The sequence below is a fragment of the Pararge aegeria genome, chromosome 7 (genome assembly GCF_905163445.1).
Source record: "Pararge aegeria chromosome 7, ilParAegt1.1, whole genome shotgun sequence".
Classification (NCBI taxonomy): domain Eukaryota; kingdom Metazoa; phylum Arthropoda; class Insecta; order Lepidoptera; family Nymphalidae; genus Pararge; species Pararge aegeria.
In genome coordinates, this window is record NC_053186.1 from 610804 (window position 1) to 623002 (window position 12199).

Here is a 12199-nt window from a genome sequence, read left to right on the forward strand (position 1 = left end):
CTACGCTTACTTTAGGGCTAGATGGCGATGTGTGTATCGTCGTAGTATATTTATTTATCTATTATCAAATCTCACCCCAATTCAGATTATACTAAATACTCAGGAATCCACTTGGAAAAAGTAAAACAAAGATATGCTAGTCTATAAAAACGTAATACAAAACTAAAGCTTTAAAATGTGTCTTAAAGTTTGGAACCAACCCTGGTCTGAGAAAGCGAAAACTTAATCGTTCTCGATGGGTTTTCACGGTCATGTGCCGACTTCTGCCCGAAGCATTTCGCGTTAATTTTGTAAACGTTTAAGTATTTTAACTTTGTAATAATCCAAGAAATTCAAAACCTTATTTTAACCTCGTTTATACTGACACTGATCCACATATTCAGCATTATCTAATTATGTCGTCTATCCAGCGTATACAATACGGGTCAGTAGGTCTCGATGAAGCTTGCCTGAACATTTATGTTGCCGTTTTGTTTAAACTCAGTATGTGCCGCTTGTCGCCCGCGTATTTATTGAAAAAAAGAAGCATCGTTCTGTACATATTATGCGCGAATCCTTCCTCCAAAATGTTTTTATGTGTATACAAATAATTCCTGACTTCAATCTTGACGTTTCTCGTATAAAGATGTGTCAAATTTGACGTCATAATGCATATGTTGCAAGTCAGTAATTTGCTTTGTTTATATGAACGTCTCATGCTGATTCTTTATGACAATGTGATGTCAATCTTGACACTTATAGTAAGAAGAGGTGTCTAAAGTCAAGAAACGCCTGTTTCTTGACGTTTAATGTATAATGTAGAAAATCAGTTGGTTTAAAAATATATATCTAGTAAGACGTGTACACATAAAAAGGAGACCCTTTGTTTATTTTCACCCTGTATTTGTATGCTAAACTTTTCTGACTATATATCTAGTGTAGAGTGATCTATACGAACGTATAAGTAAGTCAACTGTGCCTATATGTATTACTGATCTCCAAAATGTAGCTTAATTTATTTTGATAATATTAATAATTGATATTGATGCATGTAATTAGACAAGTATTCTAATTTTAACGTATTTAGTTTAACAATAATTATTTTAACGTTCACAACAAATATCCGACAGTCTTTACAAGGATTTATTACATTTTTTAAAATATAAACACTATGATAAAAATCAAATTAACTGCCATCCGTCCGTCTGAACGTTGCAGCAAAAGGACAAACAGATAGACAAACAGTTAAAGCTATGCAGTTTCAACTTACTGACTTGTAATGTCTACTACGCCAAACATTTCTTTTTATTCAAAATGGCTGCCAAAACAATAATTTGGGGGCAGTTAGGCTGACGGTATATTTGTCATGAATGTTTAATTATAACTCGGTAGTCGGTAACGCCTTGTCTGTTTACACGCTACTCAAATAACGCTGTAGCGTACTAACTCTTCTAATCGTATTTTTTGTTTTCCCCCTTCCCCCCTAACCTGCATGCGGGTGCTAACACACTAGGACAAGCATGACGGAGGAAACGGTTGTCGTCAAGTCGTTGCGATTGCCCGAGGTTCGCACAGCGTACTTGGTAACGGAGGAGGGTGGCACTGAGAAGATCTCCTATCGGAGGGAAAAGCCGCCGCCACCGCCGCCCCGCAGGATATCGCTACTAAAGTACGAAGACAACGCTAGTTCGTGATTCTATTGGGTTCGTTCTAGAAGTTTATTTCACGCACCGGGGGTAGATGCACAAGTCATTGAGTGAAGCTTGGGGTGTAATGTGAAATGGGTATCAAAAACGTAGACCTTCCATTGTTCCAGGCACCTTTCGTCCAAAGTCAATCTTTAAGCTTGGGGTTCAATGTCATGTCAACAATTATAGAACTTTCATCATTCACTGGGTGATCTGGTCCCTGGGAACCTTTGCCAAGGTGTCTAACTTTTAGTGAGACTTGGGGATGTAATTTAAAAATTCTGGGACTTTTATCATATCCATAACAACCCTGTTCCTAAGTACCTTTTGATTACCAAAGCTAATCAAAGCAAGCGGTAATGTAAAAATGGGTATCAAAATTATGACATCCCAAGGTCATCCTGTTCCTAAGAAAGTTGTAGCTATCAAGGTGATCATCTTCAAGTAAAGCGTGGTTCTTAATAAAGATTTCTATCAAAATTCTCCAGCGATCCTGTTTCTGAATACCTTTTATCATAATATAAAATTAGTAACAAAAATTGTGGGCCATTACTTAATATCTCACTCAGTTCTTCATTTTTAAATTAAATTTTAATTAAATTTTCTTCACAAGCATCCTCCAATGTGGGATGCATCATCGCTTACAATCAGTATAATTCTATATATAGAAATGAAAAAAAGAAAGTTAGATGTCCTAAAGTTTCGCGAAACAACCAAAAATCATTAGCCTAAATGTTTTGTTATGTATTCCACATTACATTACCTTGCTGATGGGCCATGATTTATGTTGGTCACCATTGTATAAAAGTGAGAAAACATGTTAATTAGTACTACTTAGACGACAATCAGGGGCATCAGTAGTCTATATTCATAATAGGCATCAATAGTATAATCTCTTGTTAATAATAATCATTAATACATTTTGTGGTTAACAGTTCAAAGCATGGCATGTACAATCTTGGGTGTATGTTTTTGTGTGAGTAAACTTGTCACAGTGTGGACCATTCGTTATAGGGAGAAATATTCTACCCGAAGCCACCCCACCGTTTCGACACCTCACGAATATCGCAAAAACGCACGCGACTCAAAAACCGACTAATCCATTTGTGAATAGCAAGCGTAGCCATGGGATGGTGCTGCCCAGAAACACACTGGTCGACACCCGCCTCCTGTGTCTATCTTTAACAACACAAATCTAGATCGCTGGAATTGACTCATGTAGCGTCGAGGTAAAACATTCCCGCATTCACAAATATTACTATCAAATCAAACAGTGCTTCCATTCGCTTGGTTTTGGTTATGGAAATATAACACGTAAACTTCAATTATTTGATTTCTGGGCTTACCGAAGCACTGTTTGTTTTTAAAGTGATGTTTGATAATGCGGGATAGTATTTTGTGTACAAAAGCACATAATCAATATTCCACAACAGCAAACCCGGTTCAAGTGATCTAGACGGTACCGATAATTGCGTGCTCCGGACAACACTCATTTGTCTTTTACAAAAAGCTGGAGGTGGATATTTGTTTCTACCTTAAATCTATCAATTAATAGACCTAACCATAATGTTTTAGTTCGTCTAAGAAGCAATATTGGCTCGTTCTCACTAGCGCTACTAAAGCCATAAAAAGTAGAATTAAAAAAAATGCTAGGAGAGATTGACATTTATATTATGTGGAGAATAATAAATTATCACATGATATTGAGACAGTAAAATAAGTGACGAGTTTCTAAACATAAATATACACTCGAGACTCCTGTAGTGGTTAACTTTTTTTTTGGTTACGGGATTAACTGTTAAGTTAACCTAACTTTATAAAATAAAAAACAATGAATTTTCAGCTACGAAACCCGATTATACGACACTCCGCGACCAATCAACGAATACTACACGCAGTCATCGAAAACCGATGAACAGCGTCATTTCGAGACATCCTCATCGTATAAAGACCAGAAATATGGTTACGATGCCCCTAAAGCACCTCCGATGAGCCCAAAGTTCAATGCTAGAGATCTGAAATTCGATGAGAAACCTGAACCGATATATTCTACGCTCAAAAAACCATTTGACGGTGTCGGCCAGACGTTCACAGAACACCAGAAATCATCCGAAGCAATTCCAGGAGGAACTAAACAGTCCGAATTCACCATTAAGAGCGAGTCGTACCAGTCGTACCCGAAAACAGAGTTTTTTAAAACTGAAACTCGTCAAGAAACTAAATCGCCTTTCGCGACTTCAACTCCATCTAAAACTCAGACAGATTTTGTAGATTTCTCTAAGAATATGGATATGGTGAAAGCGGTTACTCCTGAATACGAAAGGATTGCGTCCCCATATGGCAAAGACGTCAATAGTTTCGGTGGACCAAACTTCTTTGAGGAAACTACCACGGAAGTCAAAGAAATACCGAATGGCACCCAAAAGATAACCAAAACTACGATATACAGCTCCTCCCCAGTTAATCTAACGACTACGAATACTAAATACGAACCCATAAAACTTGAAGGAATCGATGAGTTATCAAAATTCGACAACGACTCTCGCTACAGCACATTAGACTCTCGTTTTAATACGTTAGAGTCGAAAATGAGTTCCGACACAAGTAGATCCTTTATGAGACCATCTGACTTCCAAACATCCGACTACCAAGCGACCACGAGCGTAACCAAAGTAAAAAAACCGTCTGAACTAATCAAAGAAATCGATTCGATGGACAAGAAGTTCTCTAAACAATCTATAACGTCCGAAACAATTGAGAAGAAATCAATTATGACCAGTTCACATAAATCGGAGAGCAGTTCGACAGTTACCAAGAAATTTGGAAATTTTTAAAGGTTTGATCCTTGCTTGCTTTTTTAGGTTATGTTTTGCTTGATGTTGTGTTTGAGTAGATCTGTTTATTTAGCGGACTGTACTATTGGATTAAGGTGGAAACATACGTGTAACATATGAATCTCCTTTAATGTTGTCCCAAATTATGTGTCATCCTCGCTTGTTTGTCTCCCCAGCCCGCAACGCCGAGCTGTCACCCTAAGTTTGGTACCTATTAAATATTATCCGATAAAGCGTGGAAAAGTATTTAAAAAGTAATTTATTCTGTGGCAGTTTCATTATTGACTAATTTTATTCCTTGACTTTGTCTTTGTTTTAAATCGTAAGCTGCCTCTTTTCGGTTGATTAATTCTATAACAATTTGAACTGCTCCGTTGCTCCTTGTAGAAGGCTCGATCGAAATATATTCTATTGCATTTAATGTTATATTATAGTTTGATTGGATTTATTATTGTTTTTGGAAGTTTCTTATAATTCTCATCATGTAGTCTGTGGAGGCGAAAGCGGGGCATTGCGGACTTGGCTGCGTGTTTGTTAAACAAACTCGATACAATAGGGTTGTTATAGCGACCCCTTAAACAAGCTTCACAGGAGTTAGATATCTTTACTCTTATTAAACTAAAAGTATGTTAAATGTATGTTTGTCCTCGAATGTAGTTGGTGTACTGTGCCTGCGTTTTTTTGATTTTTTATTGAGTTTTTTACTTGTGAGTTTGCAAATTAGCTTTAAAATCCGATTAATAAAATAGGCTTAGGATAATCGAAGGTGCTGTTAGTCTAAAAGTATAAAATTTAGTGCCTAAATCTGAAAACAGTGGTTAGAAGAGTGTTTTAAAAAGTGTATTAAAAAATATATATGTAAAATTTTAGACAAATATTTATTCCTTTTTATAATGTTATACAACTAGGTCGCATTATTAATTCATAAACCGTCTTAAGACATCGGTCTTGCAATGATTTAAAGTATAATACTTTCTAAATATTTATTGTTGATTATATTTCTCCTGCTTTCGTATTTAGTAACTTTAGTGACGGGTTACCGGGCGGTCTTCATGTAATGCTGTTTTATTAAAAAAACGCATTCGACGTAGAATGGAAAGATATCCCATACAACAAATGTACTCGTAGTTTTTGTTGAAAAGTAGATGTTCTTTGTAGCATAATCCAATAATTACGTTTGTTTTATTAAAAGATTAAACACACTATCGTATTTCACAGATTATTTCATGGTTTTTTGATTTCCTTTTTTTATTTCTCTTGCAAACAATTTTTTGTGTGTTTATTCAGTTTTCCAATGATGACCATTGTATGTCAGCATCGGCTAAGGTCTCAAATTTGGCATGAAGATGCCCAGTTAGCAACTTGCTGCAAAGTTATAGAATACGTGGGCAGGCCTTGAATTCACAAAGTGCTAACTAATCCCCTGAGGAACCTTATTTATAAATGACTTTTTAATGAAATATATAATGTTCATATAAAGTAAAATACAAAAAATATATATAAATGATTTTTTAGCAAACAGAGTTTTGAAATAAATTACTGGTGCTTAATTATAATGAAAAAAAATATATATATTCAAACTGTGCCTAAAAGCCGCGTGTGCCGCCAAATTTAAATAAAAAAAGATGCTCTATTCACTTAGAAACTTCCAACTATAAATTTTATACCACAAATTATAGATACAAATTAAAATCTATACAATATACCTAATTATAATTAGTGTCTTTATATATCCTCTTAGAACTGTGGTAATAATGAGATACACAAATAATATTTCAATTATTCCTAGCGAGTGCTACATTAAATACAAACCTCTCAATTTTGAGGCAAAACATTGGCAGCATTACCCCTTTTCATGTACAAACCAAGCTGATTCGTAGTATTTCAGGAAGTTTGTAGTATTATTCAATCATTAGATATACCTATTCCCAATTTGACTGAAATCATCAATCAATCTTATAAGGTTGGTAATATATAGCCGTTTATATTTTAATAAATTATCTAGAATCTACTAGTTAAAACTGTTGCAAAAGATACCACAAGAAATTATAATGTTGGAAATTTCTAAATGAACGGAACAATATACGTTTTATTAGTGCCTTTAAATGATGTAGGATATATTAAAACATTATTCTATGTATTTTCTACTACCTCTTATATATTAAATAGAAGAATGTAGAATTTTGCATTACGGCTCTTTGCATCCAAGTTTTTGCAAGTTTTTTTTACAGTATGAATTTTCAATCTTAAATTAATAATTCAAAATAAAACATGTTTTTCTAGTACTCATAACCTTAAAAACTTTTTGTTTTATAAAATATTATATCTTTCTGTAGTTTGTATTATAGATTAAAACTAGAAAAGTGCCATAGACAAAGCCTTATGTATAAGTGTAAACAAAATGTATAATGTACATAAATTAAATACATAAAACTAAATTTAATGTTATTTACTGCTAGTTTGTAGTGATGTTTGGTGCAATTCTAATAATTATTTTAACTCGAAAGATTTTTATCGACTAACTTGAGTTTATCTTTTTCGACTAATCGACTAAGTATAATCATGTAACAAAGGTTGCATAAGCTTATAAGAAAAATATATTCATTGTCAAACAGATTTATTTAAAAAAAAGCAGCTATGATGATATGAAATCTAAGAAAAAACCGTAGTTTACGTCTAACAATTGCTTATGCAATCTTTAATTACTAAAAATTAAAGCATGTTTTAAAAGTAATATTTATATTAATAACTAAGTATTTTAGCGTTGCTAGTGTTCAGAATATAGCTTTTTTATTGCATTGGAATAGATACAATATTTTTGTTTTTTTTGTAGCATAGAGACAACAACCGAAATCTCGTCGCCTGATTCGACAGATTATTTAAGAAAAAGTATTTTTATTTAACACACTTTTTAATCAGGGCCCTTTTACAAGTAATTTGCGTAACGTAATATAAAAATATGGTATTTAATATTTAATATCGTATGTAATAGTTTATTTAATTTAATAGAAGGGCTCTTTTTAAAACTTGAAGTAAATTTTATTTTTAAGTACTAAAGGTGCCTTTAATCTGCAGGTTATTTTTTTTATATTCTACAAGAGAAAAATATATTTTTAAAATAGTTTTAGAGTAGCGATGCCCGCGTAAGCGAATACGTCCACTGAAGGTATTGAAACACCAATTTAGTAGTTTGTAACATTTATGTATAATCTATAACGGATTATACATTATTTGGCAGTTTTAACTTTAACTTGTGTCTTAGATTAGGTTAAGTGATTTATATGTCTTTTTATTCGACGATTTTGTTATAAAGAAATTGTGCGATAAATGTATAACTTCGTAACGCATTACTTATAAACGGTGATTAAAAATGTATGTAATATGTTACTGGTTACTTCGATTAATCAAAGTTTATAAGTGAAGTCGATGTGTAATATAAGCGCTTTAATTAAATGTGCTTAAAACCATATAATTGTGTATTGTAGTGTCATATTCTAATAGTAACTATAGTTGTGTATCTTCTTTTGATATTTATATGAAATCTATTTTACCTGAGTAAAATAGTAAAATGGCTCGATTTTTCAGTGTTAAAATTACAAATCAATTTATTATTAATAAATCATTTGACTTTCAATTTTGTATGTGAGAAATGTATTGTGAATTTTCTTTTAATTCTATTTATTAACAAAGTTAACACTTGGTAGTTTTTTATTTGTGGTGTCTACTACGACAGAAAAAAGTGATAGTGACAAAATTTCGTTTTTTTTTTTTTTTAATTAAATTAAAATCGAGTCATTACAATAACAATTGTACCTTAGAATAATCTAAAATTTAATCATACCCTTTAATCTCAGTATCAATATGGAAGCCAAATGAATTTTTACTAATTCTTTGTTTTGGTAATAATTTAATCGGTTTGAATTATTTTGTGCACTAAATATTATTATCTATTGATTTGTTACTATTATTTTGAGATTTTATTCTTGGTGTATAACAAGACATGTTCGTATGAAGTCGGTAGCTGGCTTATGTTCGAGCCGGGCATTGTATAACTTACATCGATTTAATAAACTGTAACTAATTAAATCTATTGTTTTATTTTTGCATCATAATTTAAAAATTGGACCGTCCGTTGACGACCTCCTGGCGCAGTGGCAAGCGCTTTAAGTTGAAGTCCGTGCTCCATCCCCGGCCAGGGCACATTGGGACTTTGGGTCAAATTATAAATTTCTGATTTTATCTGGTCTGGTGGGAGGCTTCGGCTTTGGCTAGTTACCATCCTATCGACAAAGCCGTGCCGCCAAGGTGTTCAGCGTTCTGGTATGATATCGTGTAGAAACCGATTAGTGGTATGTGTTTAATATAACTGCCATAACCCTAACAGGTTAGCCCGTGACATTCAAGGGCGGAAATAAATGAAAATAAAATTAAAACGACCGCAAAAAGTCTACGGAACGTGTCCGAGAATTTCGTGCACGTCAAAAAGTTTTTTATTTTTATTCCACGCTTCAAATAAAATTATTGCTAACATGTTCTACATCAGAGATTCCTAAATATACGTACCCACTTCACTACGGAGTTATATTGACTTGCTTTGTGTTATGATAATTTTTGAAGGGAAATTAGAACCGTTGTGATTCTAAAATCGATGTTCCGAAATGCTTCACGATCAAGAAAGAGATAGATTTATACACGAAACATGTATGGGAGGTAATGAGATAGAATACATAATACATTTTGTTTCCTATTCTAGTTGCCATGGAAACTAAATAATAAACCTTACATATTTTATCCTAATAGTTCTGATACTCTACATCCACCTCAATCTCTCGTAGGCTACTTTTCAGAGGTCTCAGACTTCTGCCGTGTGTGAATAAATTGCACAGGATTTTTTTTAAACCGACCGTTTTTGACTCATCAAATTTATCCAACTAGGGGTATTAAAGGATTATGTAGGTAAGTATGACATGTTTTGCAATTATTATTAGAACGTGTTTTCATATAACAATTTAAAAAAGCACAGGGCATCTAATGTCTAAACTTATACATAGATTCACGACTGGTCTGGGGTTGGTCATAGACAGATTTCATACATCATAGATAAAAGATAAATCAACTTCACAGATAAACAATAAAGAAACAGAAGTTAATCAGAAGATTGAGTAAACAAAGTTAAGTTAGATACGTTGACGTTTGGAACCCTCGTAGCTTAAGTTTTCAGTAAAGTATCCCCATCACATCAATCAATCAATCATCATCCATTATCTAATCGAACGATTACCTAAGCAAGTCAGTCTTATAGGACTTAGGACTTTTGTGGGGGGTCCCTTTGACTCCCTCCCTGTGACTTTAATGTTTTCTTTCCATCTAGGGTCTGCCAATGCTGCGCTTAACAGTGGTCGCCATTCCAGCCGCTCACGCTCACGCAGGCTCTCACTGACTAGGTACTCTCACAAAAACTAGGTACCTATACCGCTTCCACTTCACCACCGACGACAAGTGTCCGTGTGACGAATCCACTAGCCAGCCTCTTGTTCATCTTTTCCGGGAATGTCCCCGCTTCGGAAGACTCCGCCTGCACCATGAGTTCCTCTAAACCATGAATCATCGAGGTGATATATCGGCACTGACCTAATATGTCGTTTACTGTTTTATGTGGTAGGTACTAGCTGTAGCCCGCGACTTCCGCGACGTCCGCGTGTTCATAAACTATATAATGAAAGCTAGATGGCACTGTCGCAACATGTTGATATTTTTTGTAAACAAAATTCGTTTTTTTTTTATAACATTAACCCTTGCTACTTCTAATAAGTGCCTCCAAAAATATATTGTGTACAAATTTTCATAACAATCTGTTGAGTACTTTTTTCGTAAAAGCGTAACAACCATCCATACATTCACATTTATAATATAAGTAAGGTAGTATCTCCATCGCCCATAGTTCATATCAACCCATTACCCGCCCACTGCAGGGCACGGATCTCCTGCAATTGATGCAAGGCTTTAAGCCGTAGTTGCCTAAGTTCGGATATGTAGACTTCACATGCCTTTGAAAACATTATGGAGAACTCTCAGGCGAGCCGGTTTCTTCGCGATGTTTTTTTTTCACCGTTAAAGCAAGTGATATGTAATTGCACGAAATGCGCATACATTGAAAAGGTAGAGGTCCTTGCCAGTTGGTTATCGACGCGGCGCTCCAATCAAAAATGCCTTCTATGAATAGGTACACTTACTTGAACCAAAAAGTTAAACACTGAAAAAGGAAACACAACAATTAATACTGCACTGTTTTTTATTGTCAGCAAAATTAGCTTTTTTCGGAATCCAAACTGGCGTCTGTATTGTAATTCTCTATCCTATTATACAATCTTAATTAATATAAAATTAAAATAACAAATGTTCGGGGACTAACTACACTTTATCACACTGCACCGCTTCGTGTGGTCATTGAGGAAAATCTAACTAGGTAATTTTGAGAAAGTGTGTTTAGTCTTACAATAAGAGTCAGCCATTGTCTCCGCTCGCATAGCTACTGCAAAGTTTTTCTCACGGACAACCAAATATCGTCGTCGCTGTGTGGAGGTCATGGATGCCAAATAAGGAAGGAAAAAAACGTTGTGAGTATAGAATTTATTTAATTTCACTATTCATCACTTGTAGACAGATCTTATGCCCGTTTTTAACACATGGTATCTTTATCTGTGTTCCATTCTTGCCTATCTATAAGCGGAATAACGTTAAGGATGATGATAATATTCCGATAACATTATATATTTTTCGTCATCTATAAAGTTCAAGAACTTCCCCAAACGTTCTACGTTCCATGTGTACAGAATTAGTATGCGAGCGTAGTATGTATCACTGGACTTCACATTAGATAAGAAACAGTAGGTTATCGATTGATATAACATAGATTTATTAAAGTACCTTCCCAAAGAAGTAGGTAGTAGTGCACTTAACATGTTTTTTTATGATTTTTACCCAATAAAAGGAAAAAATAAATGTAGGTTACATTTAAAAGTTAATTTTTTTGCATTTTTTTTTATAAATAGCAAGACTAAGATATTTTGCCAGATTCTAAAAGTCGAAATCTGGCATCGACAGTAACCTTCACCTCCATGAGATTAGGTCTTATTATTTTGAGGATAACGTACTTTTCATCGTGTTAACTGAACATTAATAGCCTTGCTCCACACGCGTAAGTTGCGTGTGAGTCCGACTTACATCAATCAGAGATGTAACAACTAATGAAGTTTATCAAAAATTTGATTTTATTAATATTTTCGTTAGGAAAAATTCTATTTTTGTTAATTAGAGGTGGATTGAAAACATTTCTTATTCCGTTATTTTAACAAATTTAAACAATAAAAATATTTGTAACAAATTAATTATATATCTCAAAAAACAAACAATTTTGTAGGAACGTAGGAATAACAAGACAATATTACAATTAAGAAAAAAATTATGTTTAAATTATAACTGTGACAAGAATAATGTTAAAATATTTTTTATACGAACACAGCAAGCGAATAATGTCAAACACATTATAGTCATAATTAATTAAGTGTTGAATAAATTTGACAGTGACAACTAAACTAGATTAAAAGATATTTTTAAAGTGTCTTTGCACAGGCAACATTTTAAAAATCTCTAGTTTAGTTTAGCACTATTGTTGTTATAAAATTACTGATAAAAACT

The 12199-nt window shown here is 33.7% G+C and overlaps 1 protein-coding gene across 8 annotated transcripts in view; it reads left to right on the forward strand.

Annotated features, from left to right (window-relative positions):
• Positions 1 to 8587, forward strand: part of LOC120624897 (talin-1) — an 86547-nt gene extending 77960 nt beyond the window's left edge. For 4 of the 8 annotated variants that reach the window (XM_039891668.1, XM_039891669.1, XM_039891673.1 and 1 more), the window contains one exon: positions 3511 to 8587. In XM_039891668.1, the coding sequence (XP_039747602.1) occupies positions 3511 to 4501 (991 nt within the window). In that variant the 3' untranslated portion in view covers positions 4502 to 8587. Of the gene's footprint in view, positions 1 to 1492; positions 1683 to 3510 lie in introns of all 8 variants that reach the window. The other 4 variants (XM_039891672.1, XM_039891674.1, XM_039891667.1 and 1 more) reach the window with 3 other exon arrangements.
• Positions 8588 to 12199: the final 3612 nt, after the last annotated feature.